The sequence below is a fragment of the Perca flavescens genome, chromosome 10, assembly GCF_004354835.1.
Source record: "Perca flavescens isolate YP-PL-M2 chromosome 10, PFLA_1.0, whole genome shotgun sequence".
In the NCBI taxonomy this organism is placed as follows: Eukaryota; Metazoa; Chordata; class Actinopteri; order Perciformes; family Percidae; genus Perca; species Perca flavescens.
The window spans coordinates 21508224-21528055 of record NC_041340.1 but is presented as its reverse complement, the minus strand read 5'-3'; the positions used below and the strand labels follow the sequence as shown (position 1 = coordinate 21528055).

Genomic DNA, 19832 nt, shown 5'->3' with positions numbered 1-19832 from the left:
CCGGAGCAATCCCAGAAGTGGAACGTCAAGGATAAAGACCAAGGGGGTAAGCTTCGCTTCAGAACTCAAACCTCCTATGACGCCATTTTGATGCTACAAAGCGATCACCTCCCGTTAGCATTCCACTGACTGCCATTCATTTTGACGTCACTTGACAGCAAATAACTTTACATCTGAAGCGTTTAAAGACTCTATTTGTCCATTGTTTATTTCTAAAGAAACACGACAATGTATAAAAGGCTCCATTACCTTGTACCTCACGTTATGGCTCCGTAGCAGACGTTTTTGTAAAAATAGGCTAACGATTGTGTCACATAGTAGAGGAATTACCATATAGTACAGGAGAAGCTCGCAGGCAGTTTCGACTTACATTAGCTGTTTAGGTTTAATTACTAATGTTAACTAGCATTTTAGTTAGCAATAATTAGCCTGTGCCCATGTTATCTCCTTACATACACCTACGCTCTCCATCTCTGCAAGACTGGGAATGATTGAGATTTCTCTTGGCACAGCTACCAGAAGACTTCCAACTTTCAGACAGGTTGCTCACGTCACATCTACGTTGTCTCTCTCAGTTGGAGGCTGTGCAGTAACGCTAGCGCTCACCGGAAAAGTGCTTCTAATAGCCTTCACTGGTCTCCGTCCAGAGCAACGGGGTCTGTTGGTCCATTCTTATATACTGTCTATGACAAAGACTAATGGGGATTGACTCCCTTTTGGAGCCAGCCTCAAGTGGCTACTCAATGAACTGCAGTTTTTGGCACTTATGCATTAGCTTCATTTTTCAGCACCACAGGTTGTTGCTTGGGGCTTACTCACGGTAAAATGAATGCAACAGATTCAACAAAATGTGCATTCTTTGACACCAAATATTTCACAAGCCATGTTTTAGTATATTATATTTATTAAGTTATAAGAGTGTTGTTAAACCTTTCATCTATTTTTAGGATTAAAACGTTTGCAGTTTAAGAATTAGGTCATCTTCCTCTAAAGCTAGCTTGCTACCTAGCTTTTACTATTCACCCTATGAAACAGTTAATATAATATCATCTGTGACTCTGAAGGAAGCTTTCTAAGGATTAAAACTGGTGATGTCCATAGTCTAATGAAAGATGCTATCAAATTTCATTGTGGGAAATGTAGGATCCATTGTTTTGGAGTTTGACCCGCACTAGGGACTTAAAGTCAGGATATGTGGGTCTCTGCTGCTGCACTGCTTCCGTCGGTGGGACAGATGAGTAACTCGCTACTGATTGGTTATGGCAAAACAAGACAGACTAACACTCCCTCCCAACAAGAGATTATCAAGCTAATACACGACGATCATCTTGAAATCGTCTCCAAGCTAACAACAGTGTCTGATTGTGTTAGAAGAATTATTTATCAAGAGATCAATAGAAACACTGAAAATATCATAAAGTTAGTTTGTACTTGCAAGTAGAGTCAATTTGCAGCACTTACAGCAAAGCACAGAAAATATGACTAACGAGAAGCCATCTACATCGGCGTTTTATGATTAATATGAAGACATAATACATAATACGACTATAATACAATGTCGTCTCCTCTATCTGGTCAGAGTCGATGACGTCTTCCTTATCTGGTTGTTCTGCCCTCAGGCTCCAGACAAAATAACCAATGACTCCATGTTATCTTGTGGGAGAGCAATCAATAAAATATGATATTCTTATGCAAACAGTTTTAATATTTACAAGATTTTTTCTAACAGATTGCCTACCACAAAGTGAGGAATCCAAACTTGCTCTTAACTGCCTCCTTAAAATCCCACAATCTAACATGGCTGCAAATACATGATGATAGTTCCTGTTGAATAGGGCATAGAGGAAAGGGTTCAGAGAGGAGTTGGCATTTGGAGCCACATGGAGGCCTCCAGAACCAGGGGGCTGATGCTTTAGCCCTTCAGAGGATGGACCACGTTCACACAGAAGAAAGGAAGCCAACAGAACAGGAATACCCCACTGATCAGGCCCAGTGTCTTAGCAGCCTTCCTTTCTTTCTTTCCAGGTAAGCCTGGACTTGTCTGGTGGAGCCAGTCCTCATGGGTTCATCTGAAGCTGCCCATTTTGGTGATCGATTGCATGGAACCACCTCACTTGTCTCTGGGCAGCCTTGAAGATTTTCCCATAGGCAAACAGCATGAAACCCATGGGAATGAAGCAGGAGATAGCTGAGGTTGCAAAGGCGTAGGGGACATTAAATATCCTGTGTGCTGCTGCTTACCACAGCAGGAGGTGACCGAGTGTACATGCAGAGTATATATACAGTTAGATGTCTTATAGCTGAGCTGTGATCGGAAGGAATCGTCTTATATAATAGTCTTTATAGGCAATGCACCCTCATACTGATCTATGCTCACTGGAAATGTTCCTTGAAATACCTGCCTAATGTTTGCTCTTTACCTCAGATTCTTACAGTTTTTTTCGATTGCTAAACGACAGTGGGCACAACTGGAGTCACATGTGCAAAACTCTAACTACAGTCTGCACAGCAGCAGTTCATGTGGACCAAACTCTAGTTCATTTTTCATTGCTTGAACACAGTTTTCAAAACTCTACACACTTATCCCATGACTTTAACCACAACGTGCACAACACTGGAGATTTACAGCACTTTGTTCAAATGCTAACACACTGCTGTCAAAACTGTTAACCACACATTCAAAACAGAATAGATTTTAGTCTGGTGCCTGTCAAACACTGCTGATTGCAATTTTAGCTGAAAGCCTAAGCAGGTGTCTTGTTTTAGACTAGTTAGTGAACATATATGGTATTTAAACAGAGAAAGCTCAGAAAGCCTTTTTTTGGTAATACAAACACCAAATAAGAATGAAATAATTATACACTGTACTGTTTGAGAGAAACAGGTAAAAGAGCAAAGATACCAATATGTCCAGGTAAGATGTCTGAGGTTATGTACACAGCTATAAAAAAAATGAAAAACACTATATCTTTACAATAGTAAAACTGCGTTCTTACGTTCTTTTCAACTGTAAAGATGAAACAGTTTGTAATTTCTGTATTGGTGTTTGACACTAGTGTTTTTACCCTCAGTGTGTTCTGAGTGACAGTGTGTGTTATCTCAGTGAGGACTGTTCATAGTGTTTGGCTGCACTGAGCCTGTTTTGAGACATGTTTTAAGAGTTGTGTTGCTTTGAATGAGTTTTGCAGGTGATGTGAACTGTTTAGCTCAGGTGACTCTTGGTAGTGCAGACTGTAGTTTGAGTTTTGCACACGTGACTCCAGTTGTGCCCACTGTCGTTTAGCAATCGGAAAAAACTGTAAAACTGTGCCCTTCTCCTCACTCAGGACACATCCCCGCTTAAACCAAATCCATCGATGGTCTTTTATCATCAGATTGATATTAATATCTATGATAATTGTGCACATCTTTCTCAAATCCAGAAAGCAGAGTTACAGAGAGAGACTTTGCCTCCGAGCAGCATTTGATCAAAGTTCTAGTTTATTAATTTATCGATCACATTTCTAATATTGATATTCTGAACTTTTGAACATCGAACATACAAACAAGATGATATCTGATGATTGTGTGCACAGCAGATAAACCAGGTTATACTTAATTTCACAACATACCATGAAGATATCAAGTGACTGCAACAGAAAGGTGATCATTTGTCTTATCACACACTTTTTACATGAGCCAGATTCTTTGTCAGAGTTTTTACAGGGCACAGGGAAAGCTGTTGGGTTTCTGACAATATGTCCTTTTTCCTTCAAATGTCTTTTTTGTTTAATTAAAATGCATGCACTGGTGTCTTTACAGTCCCAAAGAGAGTGGCGAACAGTGAATTTGATTAACTGTCTTGAACCCCTTACTGTTCAATGAAAGAAACCAGTCAACCACATATACAGTAACATAGGAAAAATACCTCTGATACAGCAGCATAGTCAATACTCCATTACCTTCACCTTACACTGACCACTAATGACAACGACAATCCACTAACTGATGAATGATCATGGGACCATGTACAGTGAATGCAGCAAACCTTTGAAATCATGTTTGTGACTTTAATCCTTTCAGGAACTAACGAGTCACATCTTAGTAAGACTCAGCAGTCACACCCTGTCATCGGGCATCATACTGTTTTTGTTGACCACTCCCTTGTCTCTATTCTTCCCAAAGGAGAAAGAGAAAATACCACCAGTAGTCCCCTCAGCTGATTTCCCTCCTCTTCCCTCCCCTCTCAGAGCTCCCTGCTGGCAGTCTGCAGGTCTGCCAGGCAGCAGGTTGGGTGTGGAGGGAGTTGGGGTGGTGCCCCCCCAGATGTATAATGTTTCCCCTTCAGGGCAAGGTGGAAGACCTTTGCTCAGGTAGCTGGGGCTAGGGCTGGCTGAGGAGGGCAGAGTACGCTGGCTGCCATTCAAGAAGCTAGAGTTGTGATCTGCTGAGCCTTTGCGCGAGTGTCCGGAGGAGCTGAAGTTGGAGGAGCAGTAATTGTAGGCCCTCCATCCGGGACGTTTACGCTGGTGACACTGGCATCGTAGGATGCGGATGAATGCCAGCTTGAACTCGCGGTTGTAGCAGGGGTAGATGATGGGGTTCAGGCAGCTGTTAAAGTAGCCCAGCCAGAAGATCACTTTGAAGAGAAGATCTGGTGGGCGCAGGTTCACATTAAAAGATCCTAGAAGAAGTAGAATAGAGGGAGAACATGGGGATACTGTCAATCATGGCCAATGGCATTGTACAGGAACCTTAAATAACCCCTTAAATGTCCTGGGAACCTTTTTTCTTTAACAGCTCATTACTACGATGTGATCTGACATAAACGTTAAATATTTCTGTCTTAACTGTTTTCTCTGTGCTCTTTTCTAAAATGTCAAACTTGACATTGATCAAACACTGACCTGTTGGTAGCCCTGTCATTACAAACACATGTTCAAACTCTCACAAGTAAGTCATACATCTTTAATTCTATCAATAAGTCATGATTAGGGCTGTACTTATCCAACTTTTTCTCTCCTGATGTGGATACCTGAGTGATGATGCAATACCAGTGCTCTTATTTTAGAAGAGGTTTGTACCTCTTACTGCGTGAAAGTCATTGGAATCATTTCCATGTAAGGTAACAAAAGGCCAAGAATTGCTGTGGAACTAAAAACTAAGCTGCCGGCCTGTTGTGACACAATGAATATAACAGATTGGCTGGCTATTGGAAACACTGGATTTTAAAATGACACTGATGAAGAAAATGTATTCAATGTGGATTGGTTACATCAAGGCCGATACCCGATCTGTTTAATTACGCCAGTATCAGATCAGAGCATCCCTGCTCATCATACATTGATATTTTGTCCAGTAGGTGGCAGCATTTATTAAAAAATAAGTTCTTTACAGTCAGACTGCATGCAGACAGGATGTGGAGCGCAGAGGAAAGCCAATTTCACATGTTATTTATCATTAAAGAAAGACCTTGTATATAGAAGGCATTCAATCAGAAGCAAAAAAGTGCTCCCTTTTCAAAAACCAATGCAACCAATGCCTCCCTGTCACAGTTCATCGAGGAACTTTCAAAGGAATACAGAGAGAGGGTGATGACCCTGAATTCATTTTTAGATGAATACACTGAGACATGCTTCGTTTTGAGCAAAGGGTAGACAGTTAAATGGAAATGCACCTTTTCTCTGAGAGTGAATTGATATCTTACCACCACGACAGTACAGCTGAAGTTGTGTGCGCATAAGTGTGCATTTGGGGAGGTTTGTTGTCTGACTTTTTTTTTCCATATTCAGAGGCAATCCTAATGATGGAAACGACCAGATTGTAAAATATTCTGAAGCAGGCTTGTCATGTATGCTAATGAGTTGAGTCTGGCTTATGTTAAACTGCTTTAATCTACCCTTGTGGTGCCTTTACTCCTCCTGCAGCCAAGCTTCAACAGTTGAAGAATATCTCACAAGTTAATGAGGAGAGAGGGGGAAGCCTGAAGATAAAAACACAGCAAGTGCAAGATTATTGTGACAGAAAGACTTTGTGTGTGAGTGGGCAGATGTGAGTCAAAGTGTTTCTTTACACACACCCACATTCTTAAATTGATATCACATTCCTGAAAAGATGCAGTATAATCTCAGGCTCTCATGTGTGAAATTACCTCTGGTAAGATATTACAGGCAGACAGATAGACACCTCAGCTTGCTTCTTCATGAATATCCCATTAACAGCTTTAACATATTTCAAGCGGTTCAATGTGTGTCATACAATCTAAAACCAAACGGTTAAATATATTATTGGTTGTGAAAATCAGTCTGAAGGGAGTTGTGTCCAGTTGGAAATAATCAAAAACATACAACATTGTTTTTGGTTTGATGTCACAAAACCTGTGCAGCAGAACTGCAACTATTCAGAAAACACACACACACACACACACACACACACACACACACACACACACACACACACACACACACACACACACACACACACACACACACACACACACACACATGCACACACACACAAAATGCTCCAGTCAATTTGTTAAAAGTGATTGTGCAACAACATGAGTAAATAGCACTTGCAGCTTTCATTTAATGGCTCCTAAATGACAGCAACAAACAGTCGTAAAAACAAAATATATCAGCAGCAAATCCTCACACTTGAGAAGTCGGTACCAGAGAATGTTTGGGCATTTCTTACTTGCAAATAGAATCTCATGACTAATCAGTTATCAAAATAGTTGATTTATTTTCGGTTGAATCGATTAATTGAATAAATTTTTCAGCTTTATTTCATACCATGAGGAATGCATAAGTTACCCATCTATTTATTTCTTTTCTTTGAAAAGACTGATACACATGTATGTTAGGGTGAGGGTAAGGCATAATCAATGGCAGAACTGATGCATTAGCTGGGAGACCGATTTATGTGGCTCTCTTGGCTTAGTCAATAGGTGAGATGCATGAGATACAATACTGTATATGCTCTGAGAATCTGCATTTCATGTATAAGCAGTGTTGGGCAAGTTACTTCCAAAATGTAATACATTATAGATTACTAGTTACTGTCATTTGAGAGTAATTACTTATTTTACAATATTACTGTCTCTGAATTGTAATGCGTTACACTACTTTTGCATTACTTTTGAGTTACTTTCACCAAAATAACAGCAGAAGTTTGACTTGGCAGCTAGCTTGTGAATTTCACAACCGGATCAATAAAGTCTCCTCTTTATCCACTTTGATACATCATAGACTATTCATAATATTTTGTATAATTAATATGGATATGCAAAGTAACTAAAGCTATAAAACTAGACAAGTAAAACATACAATAGGCAAGTAGGAGAAAATGAAAATACTCAATTAAAAGTAGGCTACCTTAGAGTTGTATTGAGGTACAGCATTGTTGTAAAATGTTTGTTTAAAGCACTTGAATAAGAAATTCATGTTGTTTAGTTTAAAACAGTCTAAAGGAAATGGTCAATAGTGTGATTAAAACTCACCATTTACATTATTTACAGTACTTGATTTACAGCTGATATGTGAAAAGCTCCACAACCTTATTTAACAGTAATTTAGTTTTACTGCGAATTGTCACAGGAAGTGCTTTTATTTTGAAGTAGCCTACACGGAAGTTGTCTGTTGTGTACTCTTTCTAGCTTGTGTTGAGATGAACGTGAGACCCTAGATGCAAACATGTCCGTCAAGTTAAGTTGATCACTTTATTGTTTGTAAAACTGCAACGTATTGAACAGTAAATGGTCACAGTAAAAGACAAGTGTTTTTGGTCGACATTTGAAGCCCTTCTACTACAGGCATAGTTACTCTCCACGGCTGATAAACTGCAATGATATTTACGTGTAGCAAGCCTAAACAGCGGCTCGGACACACTGCTGTCCGCGCTGACGTACCGTCACCTGTTGTTGGGACACGATGTTATGAAATAATACTCAGGGCTTTTTTTTTCCTGTGATCTAATGTTTCGCGGTGTTGGGAAATTCTTAAATGTTGTGTTAAAATGCGTTGTAACTCGCGTTACTGAGATTGTAACGGGTATAATATTACCGAAATTTAATTAGTAATGCGTTATATTACTGCGTTACAGCAAAAAGGAATACATTACTGTAACTGCGTTACTTTTGTAACTCGTTACTCCCAACACTGTATATAAGCCTCTCAGATGGGCTACAACAGTGTCATGTGCACATGCAAACACAGCTGTGTGGCTCTGCCTGCCTCCCAGGAAGGGCCCTCTAAACATCCAAAGGCCCCAACAGACACCAAAAAATGGGACACTGCCAGCATGTTCCTGTGCCTCCTTTCTACACAAGCGCTGAATAAAAGTGTAGGAAACACAGAAATAAATCTGGTTGACAACAGACCTTCCTGTAGCCATGTTTGTGTGTTTAAGTTATGTGTGATTTTGGTCCAATTTTCATCCCTTGAAGAGTGTTTATGTTGAAAGGCTATAGTATAAACGGCAGAGGATGCGAAACAATGGTATAGTGATACCAGTGGGAGGGTTATTGTTGGTGGTCTTGGCCCTTCTGTTATGATAAATGTTTGCACCTCCTTCCTGAGGACAGGCATACTCACACACCTCTCACTATGAAACACAGGAACATCTTAACAAAACAAGGCATCCTGTTATTCTTGCTAATTGGAAGATATGATGCCTATTCGGTGCCATGTAGTACACACACACACACACACACACACACACACACACACACACACACACACACACACACACACATCTTGTTTCATAACACACCCATAAATATGATTAATATGTCTTGATCTAAAAGGACAGAAGTTATTGCCCTCGCAGATTGCTTTCAATGAAACCATAGCATGAAGCTATTTTTGGGAAATGGAGTTGACATCCCAGGGGCCCTCGCTTTCACCCCCGCTGCCCTGTGGCGACCTCCTTTCTTCTCCATCGCTTTGACTCTTAGCACTCTCATTATTTTTCCCCTTGAAAAAACATTTCAATTACCCCCGAGCACAGAGGCCGGCCAGCTCATTTAAAAATAAACACACTCACAAACATAGTACAGATCTAAATTTGTGATTCTCTTAGCTTAATTTCAATTGTCAAAGAAAGATGAACAAAGAAGTCTTATTGTCAAGTCAAGATTAATTTGTCAGCTTCATTTTCTCACCAAGGCCCTTTGACAAACACACACACACACACACACACACACACACACACTCGTGGGAGATGCACACATGCACAGTATCTCTTCCAAAAAACACTTCTACATGGAAACAATTGGTTAACACCTTGAAGTGTTGGTTTCTCTCACACATGGGCACACCGCTTGCAACAGTTGCCAATGCTCGAATGCTCATAACAATATCGGTTTATGTTTTTATCTTGGTTTAGAGTTGCTGTCTTTGTTTACATATATGTAGGAGTGAAACGATTTGTCAATTAATTGATTATTCAGTGGACAGGAAATGAATTAGCAATAGTTTTGATAATCAACTAATCCACATTTTTCAAGCAAAATTGCCAAACAATTACTGGTCTATGCATCTAAAATGGGAGGATTTGCTGCTTTTCCTCATCTTCCATCATAGTAAATTAAATATGTTGTTTTTCTTTTAGACTTTTGGTCAAAGAGAAAAGAAATATGAAAACATCACCTTGCATTTCCCAATATTTCCTGACATTTTATTGACCAAATAATTAACCAATTCTTGCATGGTTATTCTGGTGTTTCTTTGAAGAAATGTGTCTAATTTATTTCTTAATAATGAATAAATTTATTGTTTTTGTTTTTGTTTGTCACTTATATAAATCAGAGTTATATTTTATATATTTATCTATAATGAATCTATGTATAATATGCATAATTCCCATAACCATTTCCCTGTCAGTCAGCATGAAATACATTTTATGAAAGGAAACTTTGCTATCTGGACTAGAAGAGTGTCTGAACAATGTTCAGCTGCTCAACATACGGTTGTAATAGAGACCGGCTGGTGGGACAGGTGTGCAGCTTGAAAGGTGAAAAAGAGTGTCAATGAAAATACATTGTTGTTATTAAAGATAACATATCGAAGGTCAATAAGCATTTTTTGTGAAATTTTGGCTGCCTTTATTACATTTGGCCCCTAAAAAAGCCTTTTTTGGTCAATGTCTGCACTAGTCTCTGATTATTGCTGTGCAATTAAAATGTTACGGTGTCATTTTTTCATAATGTGACACAAGAATGTGTTCTGAAATAACTTTTAAGTTTAGATATGTCATCCTTACTGACAAACAAGCTAAGTAAAACAGCACTCAGTGAGTGTGTGTGAAATTTTGGGCTGCTTTTTTCCAAGGATGCTTGCCTGGACACTAACTTAAAAATGTTGATGTAATGTTTATTATTCTGAAGTCTGTATACCTTACTTTGCTGCAAATCAAAGGCGTAAAAGGAGACGCCATAATTCAGAACCTGAATAAAAGGAATGACTCAAACTCTGGGACTGGTAGCTGCATGCTTGCCATTTATGCGCAAAAACAAAACAACTGTTTACATAATTTGGATCAGATAGGCCAGATCAGTTGTGAAGGAGATATTTCTTTAGTCTGCACATGTTCTGAGGTTGAGACTTCAGGGATCATGGATCACAGTGGCTCTTGCTGGAAAGCAGCATTCAGCCTCAGTTTTACCTTTCCACCTTTTAAATTCTTTAAAAATCTCAGCACTCCATCACACACATATACACACACACACACACACGTCCTGTTGCCACCGGTGCGCACACACCGGCAACCAGAACCCCCCACATAGGTTACATATCAGTGACAGTATGCAGAGGAAGGAGCAGGGTAATAACAAGTGTGAGACAGGAAATCCCACTCTGTGGGTGGAGGCTAATGAATACTCAGGGAGCAACAAGAGGAGAGCCGCTGCCCAATCACACTTTTAGTATTTAAGTTTATGTATATATATATATATATATATAGTAGATGTTTTGTGTGGAATTCCCAGTAGAAGACTGGCGGACTTGTTTGTGTGCTTTTGTTTCTCTGAGGCCAGTTAAAAATTAGCATGAAAAAAGGTTACATTGGCCTCTGTCACAATATATCAGTATGCTACACTAGAGATTGTACAGAGAAATGCACCCTCTGGGGTTTCTTGGCAGTTGGTTGATTAGTGTTACATAAACAGGCCCCTCTTGAACCTCACGTCCCCCCTGAATCTGCTCTGTGAAGGGTCTTTGAACTGAAAATCAGAACTTTGCAAAATTACATTTGTTACGTGCTTTTGTTATCTCACTAAGAGCGCCTCGAGGCGAAAAATAATCTCCACTATGTGACACTGCATAGTGATCCCGCCCCAGGTAGTGATGTGTGTGTCTAATGTGAGTAGGTGATGAGCTGCAGCTTAAAGCTAGGGGCATAAACACATTCCCATATGACCACAGTAAATGTGTACACATGCAGGCACATCCGGATCCTCAAACACACACTCACATACATAAACAACCATAACCTACAGGGCATAAGAGACCAATGCCTTGGCAATTAGGCAAACAATCATACAAAATACAGCAGACATGCTTGTCGTTTAGATGTAATTCAGTGAGCCCTTTTATCCAGATTCTATCACTAAATAAAAACGTAATGTTTTCTTAACCCTCTTCACCACAACACAGCCCGCGGCATGAGCAATTCACCACAGAATATATTGTTTAATTTCCTCTGTATGTTTTTAAACAGCCATGACAGCAGGGGGGTGTTGAATTCTTGCCAGTCTCAGTGGCATCAGGGAGCCCTGGCAGGCCCCACAGGCCTCTTAATAAACCGACCAGAGCCGAGAGAGCCCATCTACTCTCCACTTTGCACACTTGAGGAGTGTATTTGTTGCACCTCAGATTAACTGAGACTCAGGGAATAATGCAAAGATAACACTAATAATAATGTTTGGATAAGCTTGTGAAAAATTCCTTCTCAGTCTCTGAAAAACATGTTTATCCCATATTATGGGCACTGATTTAGAGATCACAACTTCAGCGTTGGCTTTGGCATTGTAGAGTTGGAACATGTTTTAAGGTTCGTCCAAAGTAGGTATCATAAAATATGATGCAATCTAACTTAATTACATAAACAGAGGCTGTGAAGTCAGATAAAAAAATGATTTACTCCTGTAGTAGTCTATCAAATGACCACTACAGTATATGATAGCCCACACATAGGTTTGGTGACAATTCTGAGCTCTAAATGCTACCCAGGAGATGTTCCCAATGCCAACAATAGATATGATTTACAAGACCTGCACCGTTTAACTGCCTCAGTGTAACTTCCTGCAGACTTTTAGATCACTGTAATATCTTTTCTGCAGGTCTCGTTAGCCAATTTAATACAGCCTAGATGAAGTTTTTAAATCGTGTGTGAGGAAAATGACTGGGGGGTTGTGTTTTTGTTTCATTTATGACAGTAGGCCTATATCATACCTATTGAACTTACCTATGGGTAAGGCGAGAAAGAAGGGCAGCCAACAAAGCGTAAACATGCCGACCACAACTCCCAAAGTTTTTGCTGCTTTCTTCTCCCGGGAGAATTTCAGAAGTTTTACCGTGAGGGAACTTCTCGCTTGGTGCGCGCGGCCCTTGCCGGTGCTTGAACTGCCGGGCTCCTCCTGCACCTGAGAACCCTTGTGGATCCTGAGGGTCAGCTCACCCGAGTTCATCCTCTCTCGCATCACACCGGCTTCCAGGTTCTTTGTGGTTCGTTTGGCGACTATGTACACCCTGCAGTACATGACCAGAATCACGATGAGAGGGATGTAGAAGGAGCCGAGGGAGGAGAAGAGCGCGTAAAACGGCTCCTCTGTGATGGGGCACACCGTGTCGTCCGGCGACGGCGGCTGCTTCCACCCGAGCAAAGGTCCGATAGAGATGACCACCGACAGCACCCACACCCCGAGCATGGCCAGCAGAGCCCGCTTCTCCGTCACGATGCCCGGGTACTGCAGCGGGTAGCTCACTCCAATGTAGCGGTCAATGGATATTACGCACAGGCTCATGATGGACGCAGTGCAGCACAGCACATCCACCGCCGCCCAAATGTCACAGAATATCCTGCCGAACACCCAGTAGTCTAAGATCTCCAGAGTGGCGGACACCGGCAGTACCGTGGTGCCCAGCAGCAGGTCGGCGATGGCCAGGTTGATGATGAAGTAGTGTGTCGGTGTCCGCAGGTGCCTGTTGCACATCACCGAGAGGATGACGAGGATATTGCCCGCGATGGCGAACACGATGAAAGCCCCCAGCACCAGGGCGAGCGGGATGGCTCGGTTGAGGTCCACCTCCGTGTGGTTCCTCCCAGAGCCGTTGGTGAAGCTGACCGGGGAAGACGCGCCCGGAGTCCCGCCGAGTTCCTCCGAGGAACCATTTTTCCACAAGTTTGTGACATTGTCAGTGCTCAGACTCATTTTGACTCAAGAGGTCCTCCATAGCAGGCTTCAGATCACTTGTAACTGCAACTCACGAAAGAGCGTTACTAAACATAAAAACGGTCTAAATGTCCCAAGTCTGCATGGTTTACCTGCGTGTTTGCAATGTTGTTTCCAGATCACTGCTGAGATGTTTTCATCAGAGAAACCCGTCCGCTGTGCAGCCGAACAGTGCCCATGCAGTCCTCCCTCCACTCTCCTGAGGACTCAGTGGAAGTGAGGGATCTCCTGCCTCCTCTGCACCACACACAGCTCCCCCGTGTACTGACCAAACATAGGCTGCCTAAACACGAGCCTATGAAGCGCGCATGCATTACATGAAAACCCGCGACTCCACATAAAACGCATAACATACTGTATATTTGCATCATTTTAAGCAACTGTACGGGATGGAATAGCGCGTTTTTGGGAGAAGTGCCTCTTTGGTGTCTTGGATTTGTTTTTTTCTCACTGTGGGAGGGTGCTTAACCGGACAATTATAAGCAAGACTTATTGTGCCAAACCTTAACTTTGTTGTCAGCTTTTAGTTTGAATTTCCTGGGCACGAAATGCTTTGATTGCAGTGGAAAAAGATCATTTATAATATAAAAACGTGACTCAAGTGTTTGAGCATATGGGCATATGTCTCAATGTGCAATAACCATTGGAATAAGATTTAGCTACTCAGTTTCCATCTATGTGTATGTGGTCCTGGAAAATGAATTAGGATGCTCAGGCAGGCAACCTAAAAAGGTTAAGCCTTAATTGATTAAGTGCAAAAGTAGATAACAAAATCCCTCTGCTATAGACTAACAGGTAGGTCTATTTCTCTGAAATAGTTTCCTATTTTGGTCAAAATCAGGAGTTCCTATAATCTCACTTTAAATCTGAGCTCAGTTAGTGAGGAGTGACTGATTTAATGGGCTGAGTTCAGACAAGCACATTCCTAAAACTTAGGTTCCTCATGTTTAAGAGCTTTCCCCCTCATGATATTACACTGGCCGAGGACAGACATTTCTTCGGATAGGCCCTAACCTGTCAGAACTGCAACTTTTATGATTCAATGTAAAAACAAAACAAATTTACAGAATCTTTAAAGCTCAGTGAAGGTGTCCATCAGATTTCACTTTATAGTCTTAATCTGCATTGACTTCATTGTCTTTCTCCCAGGAATATTTATATCTTCAGGTTTATTTTGAACCATTATTATCACGGAGGTCTGGGATGTTGTTAGAATCTGAATTTATGTCATCATGTTTAGCGTGTTTATTCTCATTAGGCTATTCCATTTTCAGTCTTAATAGTAACATACACCTTAATAAAGGCAATCTTGTTGGGTGGAATATATTTCTTTTTATCAATGAAAACGTTGGTATTTGCTCTCTATTTCTTAAATAATTCATTTGTAAGCCTAAATTGACAGCTTCCAGCTCTTGCATAATTCAGAAGACTCATCCGTCAGTATGCCTACAAATTCACATAGCCTGAAGCTATTTTTTCCCAGTCCATTCCTCAATTGGCAATAGATGATTTTGGTTTTAGTGCAATTATTCTCTACCGATGTCTCAACCATTTGACGGTTAAGGTATGGCGCAGAACATCAGGCAGACACAGCGGCAAAGCGTCATCATCATCGCATCTGGCTACGTCGCGCTTTGAAAGGTCAACGGCAACCTGACGGCAACCGAGGTCAAAGTTGAAATCATTTGAACTCTGAGCCCATAGATATAGAACAACGCCACGCGCTCTCCCCATAGTAAAACAACGGCACATCCAGCGCGGGTCATTTGTGGGTGACACAAATCAAACACACTCGAGATGTTGCGACCGGTAGGGTGTGTGCATGCCGCATGTAGCAAAAATATGCTCTCATTGGTGTAACGTTAGCTAAACATACTAACGTTAGCTAAACGCCGACTTCTACATTGGCTTAGGAACTGTTAACCTAACGTATGCTACTTTAACAACGTGTGCGCTTGAGGCCTTATTTCTGCTGCTTGTGACAGCCAGGGACCAGAGACGCTGAGCAGGTTCTATTTCGCACCGGGGATTAACGAGGTTTAACCTGCAGGCAGATTGTGGAGGAATTCGCGGTGCACTCGGAGATGAACGTTCAAACAGGTGCGTACAAAAACAAAATAATCCAAACGTATTCGCTGCACAGAGGATAACGCAAGAACCACTTTGGTAGGCACCTGTGTATTGTACACGTTGTGCGGAAACTGTAGCTAGCTCTCCTTTTGCTTTAATGTGTGCTCGTGGCTGCAGTTGCTGTTGGATTTATATTGTTAAAAACATCTGTGTTGTCTGTTTTGGTGAAGTTTTATTCTGCTGTTGATTGAGTGTGACCGGTTATTTAATCTAGATATGTGGATTTTAATAATAGGCCTACTTGTTGCACCCGCCGTGGTGTCCACGTCCACAACTTAATTTTTGTTTAAATGTCTTAAGTTTGGTCCGTTGTAAATTATTGTACGGCTTTACAGAGGAAGTAGGCCTAGTATATAGACAATTAATGTATTGTTAGGTCAACCGTGGGTCCGGGACCCCTAGGGGGTCCTCAGAGTTGGGCTACTGCAGGGGGGCTACCAAATTCTTAATGTTTTTAAAGTTTTTTTTTGTTTGTTGAAAATTTAAAATGTCTTAACATGAATCCAACATATTATTAGCAAATATAATGATAGACTTAATGGCCTATAGGTAAGGTAATCACTGAGAGCCATCCACAGATACAGTTAAAGGTGCTCTAAGCGATGTCATGTGTGTTTTAGGCTACAATATTTTTTGTCACATACAGCAAACAACTCACTACTACTAGTTGCCTGTCCCCTGAACACACTGTAAAAAAAAAAAAAAAAAAAAAAAGTGGTCTCTGTAGACAGCCCAGGCTCCACAAATGGCAACAAAAACAAACCACGCCAACCTGCACCACGAAACATGACAAACAGTGCCAATAACCGACAAGAAGGATTTTGGGGTGGGGGATGGGATGAGGAGGAGGAGGAGGGGGGGGAGCTAGCCTCAGTTTTGTTTGACAGTACTTTGAACGTCAACAAGAATTACCGTCACCCAACATCGCTTAGAGCACCTTTTAATATTTGTAGCCTACTTGAGTAAAATGTATTTAAAGCAGCAGTACATTTACTCTTACTAACCCTGGTGGATTAGTTTTTCTATATAGAAGACATCAGAGGAGATGCTTTTTATTTCCTATTATCATCACAAAGTCTGCTCATGATATAATAAAAGCATGGACACTTTCAGGAATCCTGTCAGTAATTAAAGAAGCTTTGCCAAAATACGAAGTGATGCCAGTAAACTTTTCGTAGGCCTATTCTTCTTGGTGTTGGTGGTTCATAATGTATATAGGCTACAGTTTAACAAATATAACTCCATTCTAAGAGATCCCTGTATTTTTACAGTGTTGGGCAGCATTCTTTCAGAGAGGATTATGCATTAGATGTAGGCCTACATGCAGTCTTTCAACCCTTCGACAGACACCCGAGTACTCTGGTATTATGAGCATCTTTTTTTGAAGATTAATCATCTGGAATTATATCATTTCATATCCAAGACTGGATTTAAGTGCTGGGATGAAGTGCATTTCACTGCATTTCATTTAACTTGATTGAATACACTGAGCCTTAACATAAAAACTTCTGCTGCTTAGCGTGCTGCCAAGTGCTTCGGTTGAGAGAAAAGTTTTCGCTGGACTGCAACAGGAGCGTCCCCCCGTCTTTCAGTGTGCCTTAGTGGTGAGGATTTGCCTTAAGTTGAAGAGGATCAACTTTTCTTCTTGGCAGGGCAAATTACATAAATCTTGAATTACATAAGACACGGGGCAATTAGATTTCTTTTTAAAGACATTGCTCCTAGTTTTTTGCAGTAATTTGTCATTTCAATCCATTTAACATGAATCAAATGAGATTAATAAGAAAGGAGATGTTTTGTCTAGACTTCAGATAAAGACATTTCCATGTTTAGAATAGTTTGTTATGATATGTCAAAGATTTATTTATTCTGTTAAAAACATTTATATTTTAAGGGTTTCTGTGGCAACTGAAGGAGGTTTCCAGTTTGACATGGCTCATTGTAGTATAAAACAATAGTTCTCTTCATTGCTGCCTGAAACTGTTTGGGTTCAATGCTCTTGGTTGAAGTTTTTTTTCTGCTGTGAAGAGTTAAGAGGTGAGAGCTTAGATTCTCTCTTATACCTAAGTAAAAGTACAGAAGAATTGTATGTATGCATATATGAAATGTAGGCCTACTTAAAGTATCACAAATAAAATACTCTGGCCCCTGTGTCTAATAACTGGCAGAGCTTCTAACTAATTTATACAGTTAAGTCCAGCAGTTCCCAACCTAGGGGTTAGGTCCCCTCCAAAGGGTCACAAAATACATTTGGTGGATCAATAAAACTAACGGGGTAGGAAAGAAGAAAAAAAGGTTTTGCTACACAAATTATTCCCAGTTTAGACTTTTTTGGAACATCGGAAAGGTTAGAGGTGAAATGTTTCTTTGGTGGAACTGCTATCGGCGCATATACATCTAAAATTGTCAACATTTTCGACCGTGCGGGCAGCAGAGAGAGAGAGAGAGAGAAAAGAGATGACGCGAGAGTTGAAGCGACTGCTTTGTTGTTGCAGGACATAGTCATTTGTTACACAAACTCCTGGGGAGTTCAGTGCTTGTGTTCGTGCTTGTTTTTTTACCTTCATAGTGTTAAAAACTAGAGATGCACCGATTACAACTTTCTAGGCCGATTCTGATTTTTCATTGAGTTTGAACTGCCAATACCGATTTTAGCCGATTTCATATTTTCTATCCACTTTACAGCACACACAAATATTTATTTTCTATCTTTTCTTTAATAGAACATTTTACATTTTGCATAGAGCATAGAAAATTTTTTGAATAGATAATTGATCGCTATAAAATAGAACTATATAAATTACTCCTGGTGTGGGAAATTCACACACATCTAAAGTACAATGTTATGGAAGAACCATTTCCTTTTTTTCACATCCACTATCCAACTTAATATATATATATATATATATAACCTTGCAGTATAAAGATTTCTTATAACACACACACAGGTCTGTTTGAACGTCAACAGTAACGTTACCTGAAAACATAAACGTCACTGCTCATTTTCCAGACAGTTTAGCAACAAACTAATGTTTGGTTTTGAGCAGTATGCATCCCCACTAACCTGGAAAGCGTTTTAAACAGGAACGTTAATACAGCGTCTCCTTTTTTTTATTTTAATTTTTTTAAATGCAGCCGGACGTCAGAGCCAGAGGGACAGTCACTGCAGCGTTCGCTAACGTTAGCTTTTTGTCTCATCTGGGGTCTGATAAACTGTAAATTCATCGAAGTCAGTGTGCCCAACGCTATTTTCCGATAAACTGTAGCTGTCCTATTTCATGTGAGTGCGGTTTTCATGTTCCAGTTGTTCAGCCTCAGAGGGGAGAGAGAGCGGCTGACCGTTCGCCTGAGATCAGCAGAGCAGACTGCTCTGCAGAGCTGTGTATAATTACGACTTTATAACATTTCATAAACAGCTGATTGATCTGCTGTGCGCTGATGTTGCGCGATGTTAATCATGCAACGCCCGAGTCCATTTGACCGGCATAAAATCTGCATATGTCAGACTGACCTGCCGGTCACCGGTCATGGCAGATCACGTGAAAATCGGCCAATTCCGGTCACCGGCCGGTCAATTGGTGCATCTCTATTTAAAACTTTTTTTGTGGCAGCGATAGCCAGTGATGTTTTCTGTTTACTGTAACGTTACCGGGACTCTCGTGCCGCGATACGAACAGACGAGTCTGATAGCCGGTTACAGCTGGGATAAATGGAAATACCTGACTGTCTGACGAGTGATGACCGCAATGTTTTTGAAAGAATGTTCAGCTAGCCAATGCCTCACTAGAGCGTTAGCGTAATTAACGGTCGTACAATGTTTACCTTTATCAAATCGCCTGAAAACGTCACCAGGCTGCTACAGTATAGCCATACAGACCTCTACAAACATCAGGCTGCTCGCTTGTAACTCAACATTTCTCCATTCTTGGCTGAGATGGACGGCATAGCGCTGCATAAATTTAGCCAGCAGCTAGTGGACATTTAGCTAACGTTAGCGGCTTAATACCGACAAAACACCACAGTGACTTTCAGCCTGCATGCAAGGTTTTTAGAATATTCCAATCCCAAAATTGAATATCTACCCATCAAACGAATATTTGGATCCAGCCCGTGAGGCAAATAAGTCGGAAGCGGTTCACCATCAGCATTTATATAACACAGTTTTAGGGCAAAACTCCTCTTACAGTTGTTGTGATGTTTTTATCCCATCGATGTGCAGGCAGATAGATGCCAGCTGGTAGTGAAGCCCACACACAGACCTAATCTATAG

General features: G+C 40.9%; 2 protein-coding genes across 2 annotated transcripts in view; one reads left to right on the top strand and one right to left on the bottom strand.

Annotated features, from left to right (window-relative positions):
- Positions 1–3454: 3454 nt before the first annotated feature.
- Positions 3455–13841, bottom strand: LOC114562944 (alpha-1A adrenergic receptor). Its single transcript, XM_028589657.1, has 2 exons — positions 12445–13841; positions 3455–4663 (listed from the first exon to the last, which is right to left on the bottom strand). Exons 1-2 carry the CDS (start codon positions 13409–13411, stop codon positions 4098–4100), a joined length of 1533 nt encoding a protein of 510 aa, XP_028445458.1. The 5' UTR covers positions 13412–13841; the 3' UTR covers positions 3455–4097.
- A 1237-nt stretch (positions 13842–15078) lies between these two features.
- Positions 15079–19832, top strand: part of LOC114563405 (hepatitis A virus cellular receptor 1 homolog) — a 56797-nt gene continuing 52043 nt past the window's right edge. Inside the window, exon 1 of the mRNA XM_028590265.1 lies at positions 15079–15532. Within this exon, the coding sequence (XP_028446066.1) occupies positions 15517–15532 (16 nt within the window). The 5' untranslated portion in view covers positions 15079–15516. The remainder of the gene's footprint in view (positions 15533–19832) is intronic.